Here is an 18,185-nt window from a genome sequence, read left to right on the forward strand (position 1 = left end):
TGCTTTGGGGCGGTTTCTCTGCAAAGGGACCAGGACGACTGATCTGTGTACATGAAAGAATGAATGGGGCCATGTATCGTGAGATTTTGAGTGCAAACCTCCTTCTATCAGCAAGGGCATTGAAAATGAAACGTGGGTGGGTCTTTCAGCATGATAATTATCCCAAGCACACTGCCAGGGCGAAGAAGGAGTGGCTTCATTAGAAGCATATGAAGGTCCTGGAGTGGCCTAGCCAGTCTCCAGATCTCAACCCCACAGAAAACCTTTGCATGGAGTTGAATGTCCGTGTTACTCAGTGACAGGCCCAAAACATCACTGCTCTAGAGATCTGCATAGAGGAATGGGCAAACATATCACCAACAGTGTGTGCCAACCTTGTGAAGACTTACAGAAACGTTTGACCTCTGTCATTGCCAACAAAGGATATATAACAAAATATTGAGCTGAACTTTTGTTAACCCCTTTCTGACATGTGACGTACCATCCCGTCGAGGTGGGGTGGGCCCGTATGCGCACCGACGGGATAGTACGTCATAGCGATCGGCCGCGCTCACTATCGCAGCTGACATCCGGCACTATGTGCCAGGAGCGGTCACGGACCGCCCCTGGCACATTAACCCCAGGCACACTGCGATTAAACATGATCGCAGTGTTCTGGGGGCATAGGGAAGCATCGCGCAGGGAGGGGGCTCCCTGCGGGTTTCCATGAGACCCTCGGTACAATGTGATATGCTCGCATTGTACCGAGCGTCTCCTCCCTGCAGGCCCCGGATCCAAAATGGCCGCGGGGCTGCATCCGGGTTCTGCAGGGAGGTGGCTTACCAGCTGGTAAGGGGCTGGTAAGCCTGCAGCACTGTAAGTCTGATCAGCGATCTTACACTATAACATGATGCCCCCCTGGGGCAATGTTATAGTGTAAAAAAAAAAAATAAATTCCTAAATAAAAAAAAAAATATATTGTTCCCATAAATACATTTCTTTATCTAAATAATAATAAAAGTACACAATAAAAGTACACATATTTAGTATCGCCGCGTCCATAACAACACGACCTATAAAACTGTCCCACTAGTTAACCCCTTCAGTGAACACCGTAAAAAAACAAAAAAAGAGGCAAAAAAACGCTTTATTATCATACCGCCGAACAAAAAGTGGAATAACATGCGATCAAAAAGACGGATATAAATAAACATGGTACCGCTGAAAACGTCATCTTGTCCCGCAAAAAAGGAGCCATCATACAGCATCATCAGCGAAAAAATATAAAAGTTATAGTCCTCAGAATAAAGCGATGCAAAAATAATTATTTTTTCTATAAAAGTTTTTATCGTATAAAAGCACCAAAACATAAAAAAATTATATAAATGAGGTATCACTGTAATCGTACTGACCCGAAGAATAAAACTGCTTTATCCATTTTACCAAACGCGGAACGGTATAAACGACCCCCCCCAAAGAAATTCATGAATAGCTGGTTTTTGGTCATTCTGCCTCACAAAAATCAGAATAAGCGATCAAAAAATGTCACGTGCCCGAAAATGTTACCAATAAAAAACGTCAACTCGTCCCGCAAAAAACAAGACCTCACATGACTCTGTGGACCAAAATATGGAAAAATTATAGGTCTCAAAATGTGGAGACGCAAAAAATATTTTTTGCAATAAAAAGCGTCTTTTAGTGTGTGACGGCTGCCAATCATAAAAGTCCGCTAAAAAAGGCTATAAACAGTAAATCAAACCCCCCTTCATCACCCCCTTAGTTAGGGAAAATTAAAAAAATGTATTTATTTCCATTTTCCCATTAGGTTTAGGGCTAGGGTTGGGGCTAGGGTTAGGGTTTGGATTACATTTACGGTTGGGATTAGGGTTAGGGGTGTCAGGGCTAGGGGTGTGGTTAGGGTTATGGTTGGGATTAGGGGTGTGTTGGAGTTAGGGGTGTGGTTAGGGTTGGGATTAGGGTTAGGGGTGTGGTTGGGGTTAGGGGTGTGGTTGGAATTAGGATTAGGGGTGTGTTTAGGTTAGGGTTTCAGTTAGAATTGGGGGTTTTCACTGTTTAGGCACATCAGGGCTCTCCAAACGCAACATGGTGTCCCATCTCAATTCCAGTCAATTTTGCACTGAAAAGTCAAACGGCGCTCCTTCCCTTCCGAGCTCTGCCATTCGCCCAAACAGTGGTTTACCCCCCACATATGGGGTATCAGCGTACTCAGGACAAATTGCACAACAACTTTTGGTGTCCAATTTCTTCTCGTACCCTTGGGAAAATAAAAAATTGGGGTCGAAAAGATCATTTTTGTGAAAAAAATATGATTTTTTATTTTTACAGCTCTGCATTATAAACTTCTGTTAAGCACTTGGTGGGTCAAAGTGCTCACCACACATCTACATAAGTTCCTTATGGGGTCTAGTTTCCAAAATGGTGTCACTTGTGGGGGGTTTTAATGTTTAGGCACATCAGGGGCTCTCCAAACGCAACATGGCGTCCCATCTCAATTCCAGTCAATTTTGCATTGGAAAAGTCAAACGGCGCTCCTTCCCTTCCGAGCTCTGCCATGCGCCCAAACAGTGGTTTACCCCCACATATGGGGTATCGGCATACTCAGGACAAATTGTACAACAACTTTTGGTGTCCAACTTCTCCTGTTACCCTTGGTAAAATAAAACAAATTGGAGCTGAAGTAAATTAAGTTAAATGTTAAAAATTTTTTTTAAAACATTCCAAAAATTCCTGTGAAACACCCGAAGGGTTAATAAACTTCTTGAATGTGGTTTTGAGCACCTTGAGGGGTGTAGTTTTTAGAATGGTGTCACACTTGATTATTTTCTATATATAGACCCCTCAAAATTACTTCAAATTTGATGTGGTCCCTAAAAAAAAATGGTGTTGTAAAAATGAGAAATTGCTGGCCAACTTTTAACCCTTATAACTCCCTAACAAAAAAAAATGTTGGTTCCAAAATTGTGCTGATGTAAAGTAGACATGTGGGAAATGTTACCTATTAAGTATTTTGTGTGACATATCTCTGTGGTTTAAGGGCATAAAAATTCAAAGTTGGAAAATAGCAAAAGTTTCAAAATTTTCACCAAATTTCCCTTTTTTTTCACAAATAACTGCAGGTAATATCAAAGAAATTTTACCACTATCATGAAGTACAATATGTCACGAGAAAACAATGTCAGAATCACCGGGATCTGTTGAAGCGTTCCAGAGTTATAACCTCTTAAAGGGACAGTGGTCAGAATTGTAAAAATTGGCCCGGTCATTAACGTGCAAACCACCCTTGGGGGTAAAGGTGTTAATGACCAAATACTTATTTTCCACCATAATTTGCAAAATAAATCTTGCCAAATCAGACAAGTTGATTTTCTGGATTTGTTTTCTCATTTTGACTCTCATAGTTGTGGTCTACCTGTGATGTCAATTACAGGTCTCTCGCATCTTTTTAAGTGAGAGAACTTGCACAATTGGAGGCTGACTAAATACTTTTTTTCCCCACTGTATACATGGCTTAAACATTAGTAGTTACGAAGTTTATAACTTGTAAAATATACTTTTTTTTTCTTAGCTACAACTCGAAGAGCTCCAGATATTCCCTCTGCACCTCCAAAATCACTGTCCGAAGCTGATCTGTCAAGAAAACGAAACAATAAAAAGGCAAAAGGTGGCATAAAGGTAAGGCGATATGTTTAACTACATTCTTCCTGTCATCGCTGGGTCATTTCTTACAATGGGGACAAACGAGTTGGAAAGTAATATTTGCTGATCTTTAGGCCGGACACAGTATTACAGTACTTGCTTTCTTTTTTTCACAAAGAACGTTTTATTTAACAAAACTAGTCTAGACAATTGCTAATAATCCAAGAGGCAGAACTACAGTGCTGGGTTAGGCTTCTTTCGGGCCCTTGTGGCTCTGATTAGAGAAGGATGGAAGTGTTCACTTAATTTTTATCTCTCATTTGCCATAAACTCTAGATTGAAGTCATGCATGAAGCAAGTCAAGGTGGGACAAGCCGATCCCTAGTGATGAGTGAAAGTGAGGAGAATCTTTGCACTAGAAAAAGGTAGGCCAATAACCGGCATGGTGATTTTTCGTTTTTTTTCTTTCAGCTCAAGTTTGTTTATTAATGACTGCCTATGCTTTGAGAAATATTGCACAATAAATACGTCATACATACAAGAAGGCACAATTTTACAACAGAAAACATAACAGCTTTCAATCACTGGTTAAGGAATCATCTTTTAGCAAACCTTGCATCAGATATGTCATTACAAGATGTTTGTTTTTTGTTGACTACTGGACTACATTACTTATATCCAGATCTGCCTTCACAAATTTCAAGACCCCGTACATTGAAATTGTCTGTGATTCCATTACGCTAATTAGTGGGAGAGGATGTAGGGAGAAGAGACAAAATAGCAGGGGTTAAGGTTGAGAACGACATACATAGATGTATGTAATTTTTATTTAGTTTTTAGCTTTGATATACACAAGTGCTTTACACTATTCTTGCTTAAAAAAATAAAATGCTACAGATTTTGCGCTAATATCTTGTGACTTATTTTGCATAGCAAAAATGCTAATTCTTTCCCTCACTACTTTTCAAAAGTGGTAGCAGAAATGGCTGGCTTGTAGCATGAGGACAGGCCCACCCTCCGCCATTGCTGACAAATTATGTATAATTTACACCAGTAATTTGTGTAATTTAGAGCATGGTAATGTTTGAGACTGTGGTCATCTAGTGTTTCTTCCATTTTCTAATAATTGTGCCATCAGTTGTTGCCTTCTCACCAAGCTGCTCGCCTATTGACCTGTTTCCCATCCCAGCCTTTGCAGGTGTTCAAATTCATCCCTGGTGTCTTTAGACAGCTCCTTGGTCTTGGCCATGGTGGAGAGGTTGGCGTGTGAATGATTGAGTGTGTGGACAGGTGTCTTTTATACAAGTAACCCGTTCAAACAGGTGCAATTAATACAAGTAATGAGTGCAGAGATGCAACGGTCCAGGGTAAGAACCACTGGGGAATGAGATGCTGCGTTTTTCACCCATTGACTTGAATGGGTGTTGAAAAAACGCAGGTATCATTGTTTGCTGCTGAAAATTCAAGGACATTAGCATGGACAAAGAGAAAAAAAACGCACCAAAGATGCACCTAAACATGCGTTTTTGACGCAGCTTCTTTCCTGCCAAGATCAGGTTTTGCTGCAGAAAAAAAAAAGCCCTGTGTGAACTTACCCTTAATCTCAATATCGACTCTTTAATGAGCCTTGCAATATGACTTAGGCTAAAAGCCAAACCAGAATCTAATTTGCAAACAAGATGTTTCATGGTGTTGGCCATCATCAGTGCAACTTAGGGGATCTGATTTGGTCTAGTGAGAGGCTCTGGACTCGGGTGTAAGGGGTAACATTTCTCCTTGTTGAGAGTTTGGCCTCTTTCACACTTCCGTCTTTTAGAATCAGTCACAATCCGCAAAGTGTTGAAAAGACGGATCCTGTGCAGATTGTAAAAAACGGATGCACTGGATCCTGTTTTTTTACAGATCCGTCAATGCAGCAGCTGCAGGAAAAATGGGTTAAATTAAAGGAATAGAAATCCTTCCAGGCATGCTCAGTGTAAAAAAGCGGAATATGTTGCTGGATTCCATCATTTGACAGACAGCAACGGTCCTGCGCCCATAGGCTTCCTTTCTAGCCAACGACGGACACCGTAGGATCCATCGCTGTACGTTTTTTCGACGCAGACAAAACAATGTTACATTGAACGTTTTTTTCCAGACGACGGTCCGCCAAAACACGACAGATCCGTCGCACGACGGATGCGACGTGTGGCCATCCATCGCTAATACAAGTCTATGGGAAAAAAATGGATCCTGCGGGCACATTTGCAGGATCCGTTTTTTTCCCAACACGACGCATTGCAACGGATCTGAAAAGACGGAAGTGTGAAAGAGGCCTCAGGGTAAGGTTCCACGTTCCGGATTGCCGGTGCTTTGGACGGAGCGGAAAAGCGCCGCCCCCTTCTGTACGGGCGGTGATTCCAGATGTGTTTATTGCACACATCCGGAATCTCCGCACCCCACACATAGGGCCCTGTGATTTACCTTGTGTCGCCGCAAGGTAAACGGACATGCTACGTTCTAAAAAGACGCGCCGCATGTCAGGAAACACAGGGCCGCCGGGTGCGTGTTCACACGCATAGTGGAGACGGGATTTCATTAAATCCCCTCCACTATGCTGTAATATCTGGACACTGCGGATTGAACGCTGCGGTTGTACACAGCGTTCAATCCGCAAATATTCTGGATGTAATCCGGCACGTGGAAACATACCCTAACAAGTCTGGCATGTCAGAGTGAGGAGACTTATAAACCATGCATACAAAATGTTTTGAAATTCACTTCCTTTTTAAAGGCGTTTGTAACTAAAAGAGCCACCTTGTGCAGCACTAATGCTGCATTCTGACAAGGCGGATCTTTTAGATATGATGCCTGCACACGCTGAAATAATCACTTATAAAATGTGCCCCCTCATACCCTGAAACCGTCCGGGAGGCGGGACTTTTCTTCCTAATCAGATGCAGCACAGCCGTCACTCCGGGCCTGTGCGCGCCGGGCGCCGCCTCCTCTTGCAGCATTATCGTCCCCGGTGCCTGCACATTAAGTTTTTTTTTCGGGCATGCGCAGTTGCGCTGCCCTTCGTACTTACAGCGCAGGTGCCGGGGACGATAATGAAGCAAGAGGAGGCGGCGCCCGGCGCGCACAGGCCCGGAGTGACGGCTGTGCTGCGTCTGATTAGGAAGGAAAGACCTGCCTCCGGGACGGTTTCACGGTATGAGGGGGCACATTTTATAAACATTTATTTCAGCATGTGCAGGGAGCATAACGAAAAGAGCCACCTTGTCAGAATGCAGCATTTCTGCTGCACAGGTGGCTCTTTTAGTTACAAACGCCTGGGGGGGTGACAGGTTCCCTTTAAAGCTTACAGTATGTATCAAAACAAAACACAGCCATAGATGTGCATTCGTGTCAGTAGACAAGTAACATTTAGTTATGCAGAAATGGTTTTTTTTTTTTTATAACCTACAGATTTTGGCGAGGGGCCGGCCCGGTGGTTGTTACCTCAGCTGGATCCTGTGAATTAATATGCTCTTCTCATTTACTTAGTGGGCAGACATCTTGCAAGAGCTGTGATGTGTGCTCTCAGGAAAACAGATGTCTTCACCATCTCACAGCACGTGTAACACAGACACATACAGGTCCTTCTCAAAAAATTAGCATATAGTGTTAAATTTCATTATTTACCATAATGTAATGATTACAATTAAACTTTCATATATTATAGATTCATTATCCACCAACTGAAATTTGTCAGGTCTTTTATTGTTTTAATACTGATGATTTTGGCATACAACTCCTGATAACCCAAAAAACCTGTCTCAATAAATTAGCATATCAAGAAAAGGTCCTCTAAACGACCTATTACCCTAATCTTCTGAATCAACTAATTAACTCTAAACACATGCAAAAGATACCTGAGGCTTTTAAAAACTCCCTGCCTGGTTCATTACTCAAAACCCCCATCATGGGTAAGACTAGCGACCTGACAGATGTCAAGAAGGCCATCATTGACACCCTCAAGCAAGAGGGTAAGACCCAAAAAGAAATTTCTCAACAAATAGGCTGTTCCCAGAGTGCTGTATCAAGGCACCTCAATGGTAAGTCTGTTGGAAGGAAACAATGTGGCAGAAAACGCTGTACAACGAGAAGAGGTGACCGGACCCTGAGGAAGATTGTGGAGAAGGACCGATTCCAGACCTTGGGGAACCTGAGGAAGCAGTGGACTGAGTCTGGTGTGGAAACATCCAGAGCCACCGTGCACAGGCGTGTGCAGGAAATGGGCTACAGGTGCCGCATTCCCCAGGTAAAGCCACTTTTGAACCATAAACAGCGGCAGAAGCGCCTGACCTGGGCTACAGAGAAGCAGCACTGGACTGTTGCTAAGTGGTCCCAAGTACTTTTTTCTGATGAAAGCAAATTTTGCATGTCATTCGGAAATCAAGGTGCCAGAGTCTGGAGGAAGACTGGGGAGAAGGAAATGCCAAAATGCCTGAAGTCCAGTGTCAAGTACCCACAGTCAGTGATGGTGTGGGGTGCCATGTCAGCTGCTGGTGTTGGTCCACTGTGTTTCATCAAGGGCAGGGTCAATGCAGCTAGCTATCAGGAGATTTTGGAGCACTTCATGCTTCCATCGGCTGAAATGCTTTATGGAGATGAAGATTTCATTTTTCAGCACGACCTGGCACCTGCTCACAGTGCCAAAACCACTGGTAAATGGTTTACTGACCATGGTATTACTGTGCTCAATTGGCCTGCCAACTCTCCTGACCTGAACCCCATAGAGAATCTGTGGGATATTGTGAAGAGAAAGTTGAGAGACGCAAGACCCAACACTCTGGATGAGCTTAAGGCCGCTATTGAAGCATCCTGGGCCTCCATAACATCTCAGCAGTGTCACAGGCTGATTGCCTCCATGCCACGCCGCATTGAAGCAGTCATTTCTGCCAAAGGATTCCCGACCAAGTATTGAGTGCATAACTGAACATTATTATTTGATTGTTTTTTTGTTTGTTATTAAAAAACACTTTTATTTGATTGGACGGGTGAAATATGCTAATTTATTGAGACAGGTTTTTTGGGTTATCAGGAGTTGTATGCCAAAATCACCAGTATTAAAACAATAAAAGACCTGACAAATTTCAGTTGGTGGATAATGAATCTATAATATATGAAAGTTTAATTGTAATCATTACATTATGGTAAATAATGAAATTTAACACTATATGCTAATTTTTTGAGAAGGACCTGTACATGCAGGCACTGTGTTCAACTGAGCGTTCATGTATTTTCCACTGGGAAAGAAGAAACTCACTGCTAGACTCCTTTGGCAGTGCCTTATCTCCAAGAAGAAAGGATTTGTCAGTTGGTTGTTCAGTCCCGTAGAGATCAGCAGGTTCAGACGATTCGTCTAAGGCAAAGTTCACATTTGCATATATGGGTGCAGCATATCATCTGCATACGCAAATTCATGTTTACGGAGCGTTTATCTGCATCATCTTACGCATGACAGCAAAAAAAAGCTGCGTGTGCATGCTTTTTTTGCCTGCGTTTGCGTTTTCTTATGCGCATGCCATTCAATATTTCCAGGAGGGAGTGTCTCAATCAGTTCCTGGACATGCGTAGTCCAAAGTACGCAACGACATGCATATGCATGCGTTCCTAAAGACCAGGGGTGGGGAATCTTTTTTTCTGCCAAGGGCTATTTGGATATTTATACCATCCTTCGGGGGCCGTATAAACTCCGACCACAAAGTACATCCTGACTCTGGCACTGGTTTCAGGAAGTAATCTTTCATTGCATGCCCTTCAGTGTTCAGTAGTGAACACCGAGTGTGTGCTAACAGAGCAAGAAGAAAGTAATGAGCTGGTGACAATCAAAATACAGCTCCCTGCCCAAGAATGCGGTCCCTGAGAATCTCCTCGGGGGCCTGATAAAAGGTCATCGAGGGCCGTAAATGGCCGTGGGGCCTGAGGTTCCCCATCCCTGCCAGACAGTAATGCATTTTTTTAATGCACTCATTCGCATGCCTGCCTTCGCTTACTTGACGCTTCCAAAAATGCAACATGTTGCGTTCGCTGGACCCCGCCGCACACCACGAAATGACACATGCGTACGCAAAAGCATGCGAACGCATGTCCATGCATATACCATGTTAAATATATGTGCACATGACGCATGCCGATCAAAACACTGCACGAACAGACGCAAATGTGAAACCAGCCTAATTTCTACAAGAGTCTTAGGAGTTTCTTTTTTTTTTTCTTTTGTTGAGCCCTAACCTTTGCAGGCTTACACATCTACAGATTTTAGGGAAGTATTTTTAAAGCAGAAGTGGTTAAAGAATAACCAGAAGAGTATAAACCCTTAAAAATTATTTGATTGAATTAAATAATTAAAATTGTTTACATACAAAAATACTACTGCACATTACACAAGAATGGGGATGCCAATCCATACATCATGTCATAGTGCCCTGTGCCTTATCAAGCTAGTTGTACCTAAGAGAATATAATAGTATCAGGGATTTACTTTCCCCACATAAATCAATAATTATACTCTATTTTTATATAGCGCTAACATGTTCTTGAATCCATACATTATAACATCAAAAAGCAAGATGGCAGCTAGTGATGAGCGAATATACTCGTTACTCGAGGTTTTACCAAGCACGCTCAGGTGACCTCCGAGTATTTTTTAGTGCTCGGAGATTTAGTTTTCCTCACCGCAGCTGAAGGATTTACATCTCTTAGACAGCTTGATTACATGTGGGGATTCCCTAGCAACCAGGCAACCCCCACATGTACTTATGCTGGCTAACAGATGTAAATCATTCAGCTGCGGCGATGAAAACTAAATCTCCAAGCACTAAAAAAAATAATCGGAGGTCACCTGAGCGTGCTCGAGAAATCTCGAGTAATGAGTATATTCGCTCATCACTAATGGTAACACTTACTTAGATATAAACTTGAAGGAGACGTCCCCAACCACTCCAACTCACGTTTCGTGTCCATATATGACATGATGTATGGATTGGTATCCCCATTCTTGTGTAATGTCCAGTAGCATTATTGTATGTAAACTATTTTAATATTTAATTCAATAAAATAATTTAAGGGTTTATACTCTTCTGGTTATTCTTTAACCACTTCTGCTTTGCAAAGTATATCTCATGAGTTAAAGTACCCATAAATTCTAGTGGGTTGTGTTTGTGTTTTATAGCTCAAAATTTTAGGGAAGGCAGGGCAGAGGGGAGATGTTTATTTTCCTCTGTTGGATTCTGTGAATTTTTTAGGTGTTCTCTTAGCAAGAGCTTCTATGTGTGCTCAGGCAAAATTATGTCTTCCATACTATCCCCAATCACAGCACAAAGCTCTCACACAGACACGGAGAGGTACTGCTGCTGCACCCCCTACTCCGGAGTCTTATCTACAGTTCTACATTATGCAAATATTTTTAGGAGTTTTATAAAAATTTCCAATGACGAGAAAAATATGTCTCTAAAATATATAATTTGCTCTATTTAAAAACCCATGCAGCAAGAAAAAAAAATGCTTCAATGGTATTTTATAGTCAAAATAGATCTCCTCTGTCTGGTATACAGATTTCTCATCCCTGCAAGCAAAGTAGCAGTACAAGAGGATCAATGTGTGTTGTTGAGTAATCATTTCAAAGCCATTTTTCTAAATCATTTAATGAAAACTGTTAGAAAGAAAACTTTACAAAAAAATAGCTGAAATTATTTCTAGCATTAATATAAATAACATACAAAATTAATAATATACAAAGAAAAATAATCACATCACACACATGTTACTCATCCCATGTTACCTAGGACAATGGTCATATTTATTAACATGGTGGAAAGATGTATGATCGCTTTAGCAACTAGACATAACATTCTAGGACAGTTATATGGTATTGCCATATATAATCCATGTTTCACTACAAACTAATGTGTGCTTTTCAAGAGCAGCAGCATTTGAGCACCTTGTTTTGTAATTTTCAGAGATGGACAACAGGGCTGCATGCTCTCCATTTTTGCTCGATAATACCTGGAAGATTATGGTGAAAGACTAGGGGTGCCCATAAATATAGTGGTAGTGTGCTGCAAAGCAAAGATCTGCAATGTGGTTTTTGACTGTGGTTTCTAGAGGTATGACAGTTAAAACCATGTGGGGGGTTTTCCAGGATAAACTGTAAAACCAGGTCAATTCAATGGAAAGATCTGTGCAGTTTTGCATTGCTGTTCTTTGCCTGCGTGGCCCAGTACCGCTATACACACCCGAAATCTGTGTTCACACTGTAAACTTTTATATATATTATTCTACTACACAAAAGTAAAGCCTAAACTGAGAAATTCTACTGAATTATAAAAAAAAGAAAAAAAAATCCAAATCTAAAAAGTTTGATAACAGTCACAGCAGCAGAACAGGTTTTCCAGGTCTGCGTTGGATAGGTCCCAAGCAGATAAACAGTGCACGCCTAGGTCCTTTCATCAAGATTAGTGACCACAAGGTGCGAAACAGTATTACAGTTCAGGCCAGTTTCCATTGCATGCCTTCATAACTATAAGAATAAATAACCATTTTCATTGCCATAGAAAAATAAATGTATTTTTGAACAGACCTGCTGTATTTCACGCTACTCTCACATTGACAAGCAAATGCCAATTGTAAATATAAAAGCTCTATCGACAAAAAAACAACAAATATTATCATAAGGGAACAGCATTTGATAAAATGTTATCAGCTAGCGAGTGCTCAGCAGAACAAGCTAGACGGAGATAGGCCTAAACCTAAACAAATTGTGCCAACCTTGAAGACTGACGTGTATTCACTGAACATCAACTGCAGAAAGTAGAAAACCAGTGCAACACTACGCGCTCACTAATTCCCATCTCCTCCTCTACTAGGGCCTTGTGTTCAGGATTAGAATATGGCTCTTTAACGTTTGCAGCGCTGTATTATCTCACTAATAAAAGGCTGAAGGCTCGTTCTCTACCTCATTATGTGCCCAATTTCATACAACGGCATATGGAGGTTTTTGTACTGTCGAGCCATAAGCACTAGACCCGTAGGTTTACTACAGAGCCATTAGGACATGGATTATTATATAGTATGTCAAAATACAAGTTCTGTGACCATGGCTCATTTCCGACATGTACATAGAGATCTAAGAAAAATGTACAGAAGAAAGTATCAAATGTACAACATACTAAGGTGCTCTGTTTGACTTTTCCAGTGATCATTATTCCATGATAAAGGAGGAGTTTTACAGCCCCAACAGCTGAGAATATAAAAAGGAGTAATACTCAATTTACCAATGCACAGCTGCTCCCAGGCCAATGCCTCCCAACCCCCTGCTGGTCTCCGCATACCTGGCTCCAGCAATGACAAGCCATCTTAATACCACTAGGCCAGTGATCGGCTGCAGCGGTCACATACTGAGATGACACAACATAGCTGAAGTCAGGTAAAAAGACACCTGCAGGGATCAGCATTGAATCAGCATAGAATTGGCAAGGTAAGTTGCTTTTGTTGTTTTATATATATTTTTTCACCATCACTGGCTGTTTGAAAACCCTTTAAAAAAAAAAAAAGAAGAGATATCTTTTGGCTATCAAATGAAGAATTGTTATTTGCCAACTAAGAGTAAGGATAGAAAAAGAAACATTTATTACATGCTCATTTGCAACCACACGACTGAGGGGCACACCAACTGGGTTAAAAATTTAAGTTAAAGGGAACCTGTCACCCCGTTTTTTCAATATGAGGTAAAAATAGTGTTCAATAGGGACTGAGCTGTGCTGGACAATAGTGCCTTTATTATCCCCTGATTCCCCATCTTTGCTGCCAAAATACCTTAGTAAAGTCGCCGTTTTCGGCTGTCAATCACACAGGTCTGGTCAAAAGGGCGTGGTGAAATCACGGTTTCTCCCCGGCGTTGGCGTAGTGTTTCACGCATGCATAACAGCCGAATGCACTGCGCAACGGCAGAAAAAGAGCGCGATCTTTGCTTTTCAGTGGTTTATCGGTGGCGGCGGCCATCCTCCTGAGGCCGCGCGTGCGCAGATGAAGTGCTCTGCTTCCCGGGGCTTCAGGAAAATGGCCGCCGCGATCTCCATCTGCGCACGCGCAGCATCCCGCGGCCATTTTCCTGAAGCCCCGGGAAGCAGAGCACTCCATCTGCGCACACGCGGCCTCAGGAAGATGGCCGCCGCCACCGATAAACCACTGAAAAGCAAAGATCGCGCTCTTTTTCTGCCGTTGCGCAGTGCATTCGGCTGTTGCGCATGCGCGAAACACTACGCCAACGCCGGGAAGAAAAGCAAGAGGTGGGGGAGAAACAGTGATTTCACCATGCCCATTTGACCAGACCTGCGTGATTGACAGCCGAAAACGGCGACTTTACTAAGGTATTTTGGCAGCAAAGGTGGGGAATCGGGATAGTAAAGGCACTATTGTACAGTACAGCTCAGACCCTATTGAACACTATTTTTACCTAATATTGAAAAAACGGGGTGACGGTTTCCCTTTAAAAATCACATTTTGCAAATGACGCATGGAGTGTAGCAGACACTGCCATCCACTTGCCAGAGAAATACTAATCCTGTGATCTTCACATGAGTCAGAGGTATATTAAAACATCATGCAGTCAGCAGCAGATGCCAGGGAGCTGTGGGACCTCTGCCCTCCTGTGATACTTTCTGCTTACACGGCTTGTAAAATGCAAAACAAAGCAGTTCGTGCCTTCATCATAGTCAATCCACAGACTGCAGAGATGCAGAAATGAGCATGTGTAAAAAGGCAACAGTTTTAATAAAAGAAACAAAACAACAAAAGTGACACTTTTATAGGCATATGATGGAGAGAAAAGCAACAAAGTGCACAGAGTAAGGCCATTTACAGTATCCACAACTAAATGTGTGGAACATAGTAAGGGAACAGAAGATAGAAAATAATAGGTCTCTAATAATACAAAGTACCAGATATTTTAAATAATCTATTGCAGTTTTTGCAAAGAAGCTTCAGAAGGAAATTAAAGCTGTTGAATAACTGATCTTACATACAGGTTACAGGTAGAGAAAGAACGTTCAGAAGATGTATTGTTTGGTTACTGTGGTTGTCTGGGACTTTAACATTGTTGGCCTATCCTCTATGTCTGATCAGCGGCGGTGCGACACACGGTACCCATGCCGATGAGCTGTTCCCTGTGTCACCAGAGGCAGGAACTGCTCAGTTATGGAGCTGCACAGCACAGTTCTATCGCCAGAATAGTATCTTCAGCTGGATTCTACATATCCACCACCTATTCATATCTATAGGGGTGCGAAGGTGCAGTACTCGGATGCAGACACTATTCTGTTGATGTGCAGCTCCATAACTGATCAGTTCCAGCCGCCGCTGACACCTGAAACAGCTGATAAGCTATCCTAAGGGTAGGCCATCAATGTTGAAGTCCCAGACAACCTCTTTAAACTAAACAAATGCATCCAACCAATGTTGCTGGGCATCAAATATAGCCTTCTAATTGCTATTGGGATGTATACAGAGTATCCACAACTAAATACCAAACAAAAATTACATTTATGTGCATCAGTAAAATTCTTCAGCAGTCTAGTAGAGTGATCTGCAAGATTTCCTAGTTATGCCTTTTTCTTCATAAATGCCATAAATATGAAATAGCATAATCAACTCCATTGTAAAGAAAGCATGAAAAATATGACACTGTCACAAGCAGGGGACACAAACAATTTGGCATTTTAAAAAATGATGTTACAGCTTGAAGATCAATTGTGGGATTGGGCACAAAAATACAATATTTAGGTAATAGATCATTTATTCAAGTATTAGGACCATGCTGCAGAACATGGATATGTATCCACGTATCGAATCCTACAAAGGAGCATCATATTTACTAATCTACAGTAAGCATCGCCCCAGAAGCCAGATGTCAATTCCTTCACTTTTGGATCTGTGGCTTGCTTCCATAGATAATGAAGGTCATCTAGATGTCCATGGGAAGTCATCATTCTGTTATAGATGCATTGGTGATAAGGTGCCTTTCCTTCCCCTGAAAAGAAATGATGATACAGAGGCACAACTCCCACTTTATTGGCACAAATTCCCATAAAAACATCATCTATGTAAAGACTGGTATTTAAAGTTTGTGAGGCTTCATACACTTTAGCGGCCACATCCTGAGAAACAACATAGGCAGCCCCTGCGGTGTAATCAGGGTAGGATGACCACTGATACATTTCATAAGGCACATAATACTTGCTATTTTTATTCCTAACGGGAGGCGATCCTCGGTGGACTCTACCAATCCAGAAGTCCTGGACGCCAATTCGGTCCAAACCTTTTAAGTAGGAAACCAGATTGGGTGTATGAATAAAAATGTCATCATCTGCAGTCATTATAAATTTTGCATTGGGACAGTATGTATTCACCCATCCAAACTGCAGAAGAAACTTCAATGTTAAGTTATGGAAAGTGTCCAGAAAGTCTTGTTGTACCAAGTCATTATATACTTTGTTTTCATTTTCAAGTTGCTTTTGGAGCAAATTGCGTTTTGTATGGTCTCTTTCAACCCCAAGGGCAAACATAACTTTCATGTTGGCATCATATTGGGAACGTATATAATGCACATTACCCCATGTCCGCCTTATGGCATCCCGGCGTCTTCGGTTCTCCGGTGAGGTTTTTACAAAGAGAAGGAGGAGCACATCTTCTTTCCGACACTTATCTTTGTTGCTGATCAAGTAATTGTAGCCGTGTGCATCAGATTTATCCCGTACTATAGTCATGCTGTTATTCACAAAATTATAGCTATTAATGAGGTATCTGTAAGAGTAGGATTTGATGTGGTTCACAACATCATTGTCATTCTGAACCCACATGAGCATTAAGGACATGACAAAACAAGATGCCAAAACATGTAACAACTGGCATCTTTTTAGCCGCCTAGTACTAATAAACATTCTGGGGAAATGGGAATCTTGCAGACTGAAAAACGTCTGATCAGTTCATGAAGTTTATTTCTGAAAGGTTTACAACTGAGAGATAAAAAAATGTCATTGTTAGTGCAGGCAACAAATCAAGTCATCATGGGACCACGTGTCTTGAATCCACTCATCTGTCTCAGCAGCTGTATGTAGGTTGGTGTCATCCAGTCAGTGTCGAGTAGCAGAATAAGCACCACCACCTGAAAAAGCAACAATACATTATTTTCTGTTACACACTTTATTCACAATACATTAAATCAGCATTTCATTTAAAAACACATCTAGTTATCTTTGTTGAATGGTTTGTAAAAATCTATTTTTTGTGATAGGTTGCTTCTGCAGCTTGCTGTGATATTATCGGGCTACGTTCACCTGTCCAGTAGTTAATTACGTTTTCGGATGAAAGATAGATATACAGGTGCTTTTCACTTAATTGGAATACCATCAAAATGTTAATTTCAGTTCTTCAATACAAAAAGTGAAACTCGTATATTATATAGAGTAATTACAAACAGAGTGTTCTATTTCTTGTGTTTATTTCTGTTTAGGTTGATGATTATGGCTTACAGCCAATGAAAACCCAAAAGTCATTATCTCAGTAAATTAGAACACTTTACAAACACCAGCTTGAAAAATGATTTTAAAATCAGAAATGTTGGCCTACTGAGATGCATGTTCTGCAAATGCACTCAATACTAGGTCGGGGCTCTTTTTGCATCAAATACTGCCTCAAAGCGGCGTGACATGGAGGCGATCAGCCTGTGGCACTACTGAGGTGTTATGGAAGCCCAGGTTGCTTTGATAGTAGCCTTCAGCTCGTCTGCATTGTTGGGTCTGGTGTCTCATCTTCCTCTTGACATACCCTATAGATTCTCTAAGGGGTTAAGGTCAGGAGAGTTTTCTGGCCAATCAAGCACAGTAATACTGTTGTTTATAAACCAGGTATTGGTATTTTGGCAGTGTGGACAGGTGCCAAGTCCTGCTGGAGAATGAAATTTCCATCTCCAAAACGCTTGTAGGCAGAGGGAAGCTTGAAGTGCTCTAAATGTCCTGGTAAATGGCTGCGCTGACTTTGATCTTGATAAAACACAGTGGAGCTACACCAGCAGATGACATGGCTCCCCAAACCATAACCGATTATGGAAACTTCACACTAGACGTCAAGCAGCTTGGATTGGGTGCCTCTCCACTCTTCCTACCAGACTCTGGGACCTTGATTTCCAAATGAAATGAAAAATTTACTTTCATCTGAAACCACCTGGGACCACTGAGCAACAGTCCAGTTCTTTTTCTCTGTGGCCCAGGTAAGACGCTTCTGGTGTTGTCTATTGGTCATGAGTTGGTTGAGATAAAGTAGCCCATGTCCTGGATACGTCTGTGTGTGGTGGCTCTTGAAGCAATAGCTCCAGCAGCAGTCCACTCCTTGTGAATCTCCCCCAAATGTTTGAATGGCCTTGTCTTCATCCTTTCAAGGCTGCAGATATGCCGGTTGCTTGTGGACCTTTTTCTACCACACTGTTTCCTTCCACTCAACTTTCCATTAATATGCTTACATATAGCACC

At 41.8% G+C, this 18,185-nt stretch overlaps 2 protein-coding genes across 6 annotated transcripts in view; one reads left to right on the plus strand and one right to left on the minus strand.

Moving 5' to 3' along the window:
- The window catches only part of MCF2L2 (MCF.2 cell line derived transforming sequence-like 2), a 508,511-nt gene that overhangs the window by 196,674 nt on the left and 293,652 nt on the right, over positions 1–18,185 (plus strand). For all 5 annotated transcript variants that reach the window (XM_077290424.1, XM_077290423.1, XM_077290425.1 and 2 more), the window contains exons 14-15: positions 3,566–3,672; positions 3,973–4,061. In XM_077290424.1, the coding sequence (XP_077146539.1) occupies positions 3,566–3,672; positions 3,973–4,061 (196 nt within the window). The remainder of the gene's footprint in view (positions 1–3,565; positions 3,673–3,972; positions 4,062–18,185) is intronic.
- B3GNT5 (UDP-GlcNAc:betaGal beta-1,3-N-acetylglucosaminyltransferase 5) overlaps positions 14,107–18,185 on the minus strand; it is a 69,157-nt gene continuing 65,078 nt past the window's right edge. The window contains exon 2 of the mRNA XM_077290428.1: positions 14,107–16,822. Within this exon, the coding sequence (XP_077146543.1) occupies positions 15,465–16,598 (1,134 nt within the window). The 5' untranslated portion in view covers positions 16,599–16,822 and the 3' untranslated portion in view covers positions 14,107–15,464. The remainder of the gene's footprint in view (positions 16,823–18,185) is intronic.

Source organism: Ranitomeya variabilis, chromosome 2 (assembly GCF_051348905.1).
Source record: "Ranitomeya variabilis isolate aRanVar5 chromosome 2, aRanVar5.hap1, whole genome shotgun sequence".
In the NCBI taxonomy this organism is placed as follows: domain Eukaryota; kingdom Metazoa; phylum Chordata; class Amphibia; order Anura; family Dendrobatidae; genus Ranitomeya; species Ranitomeya variabilis.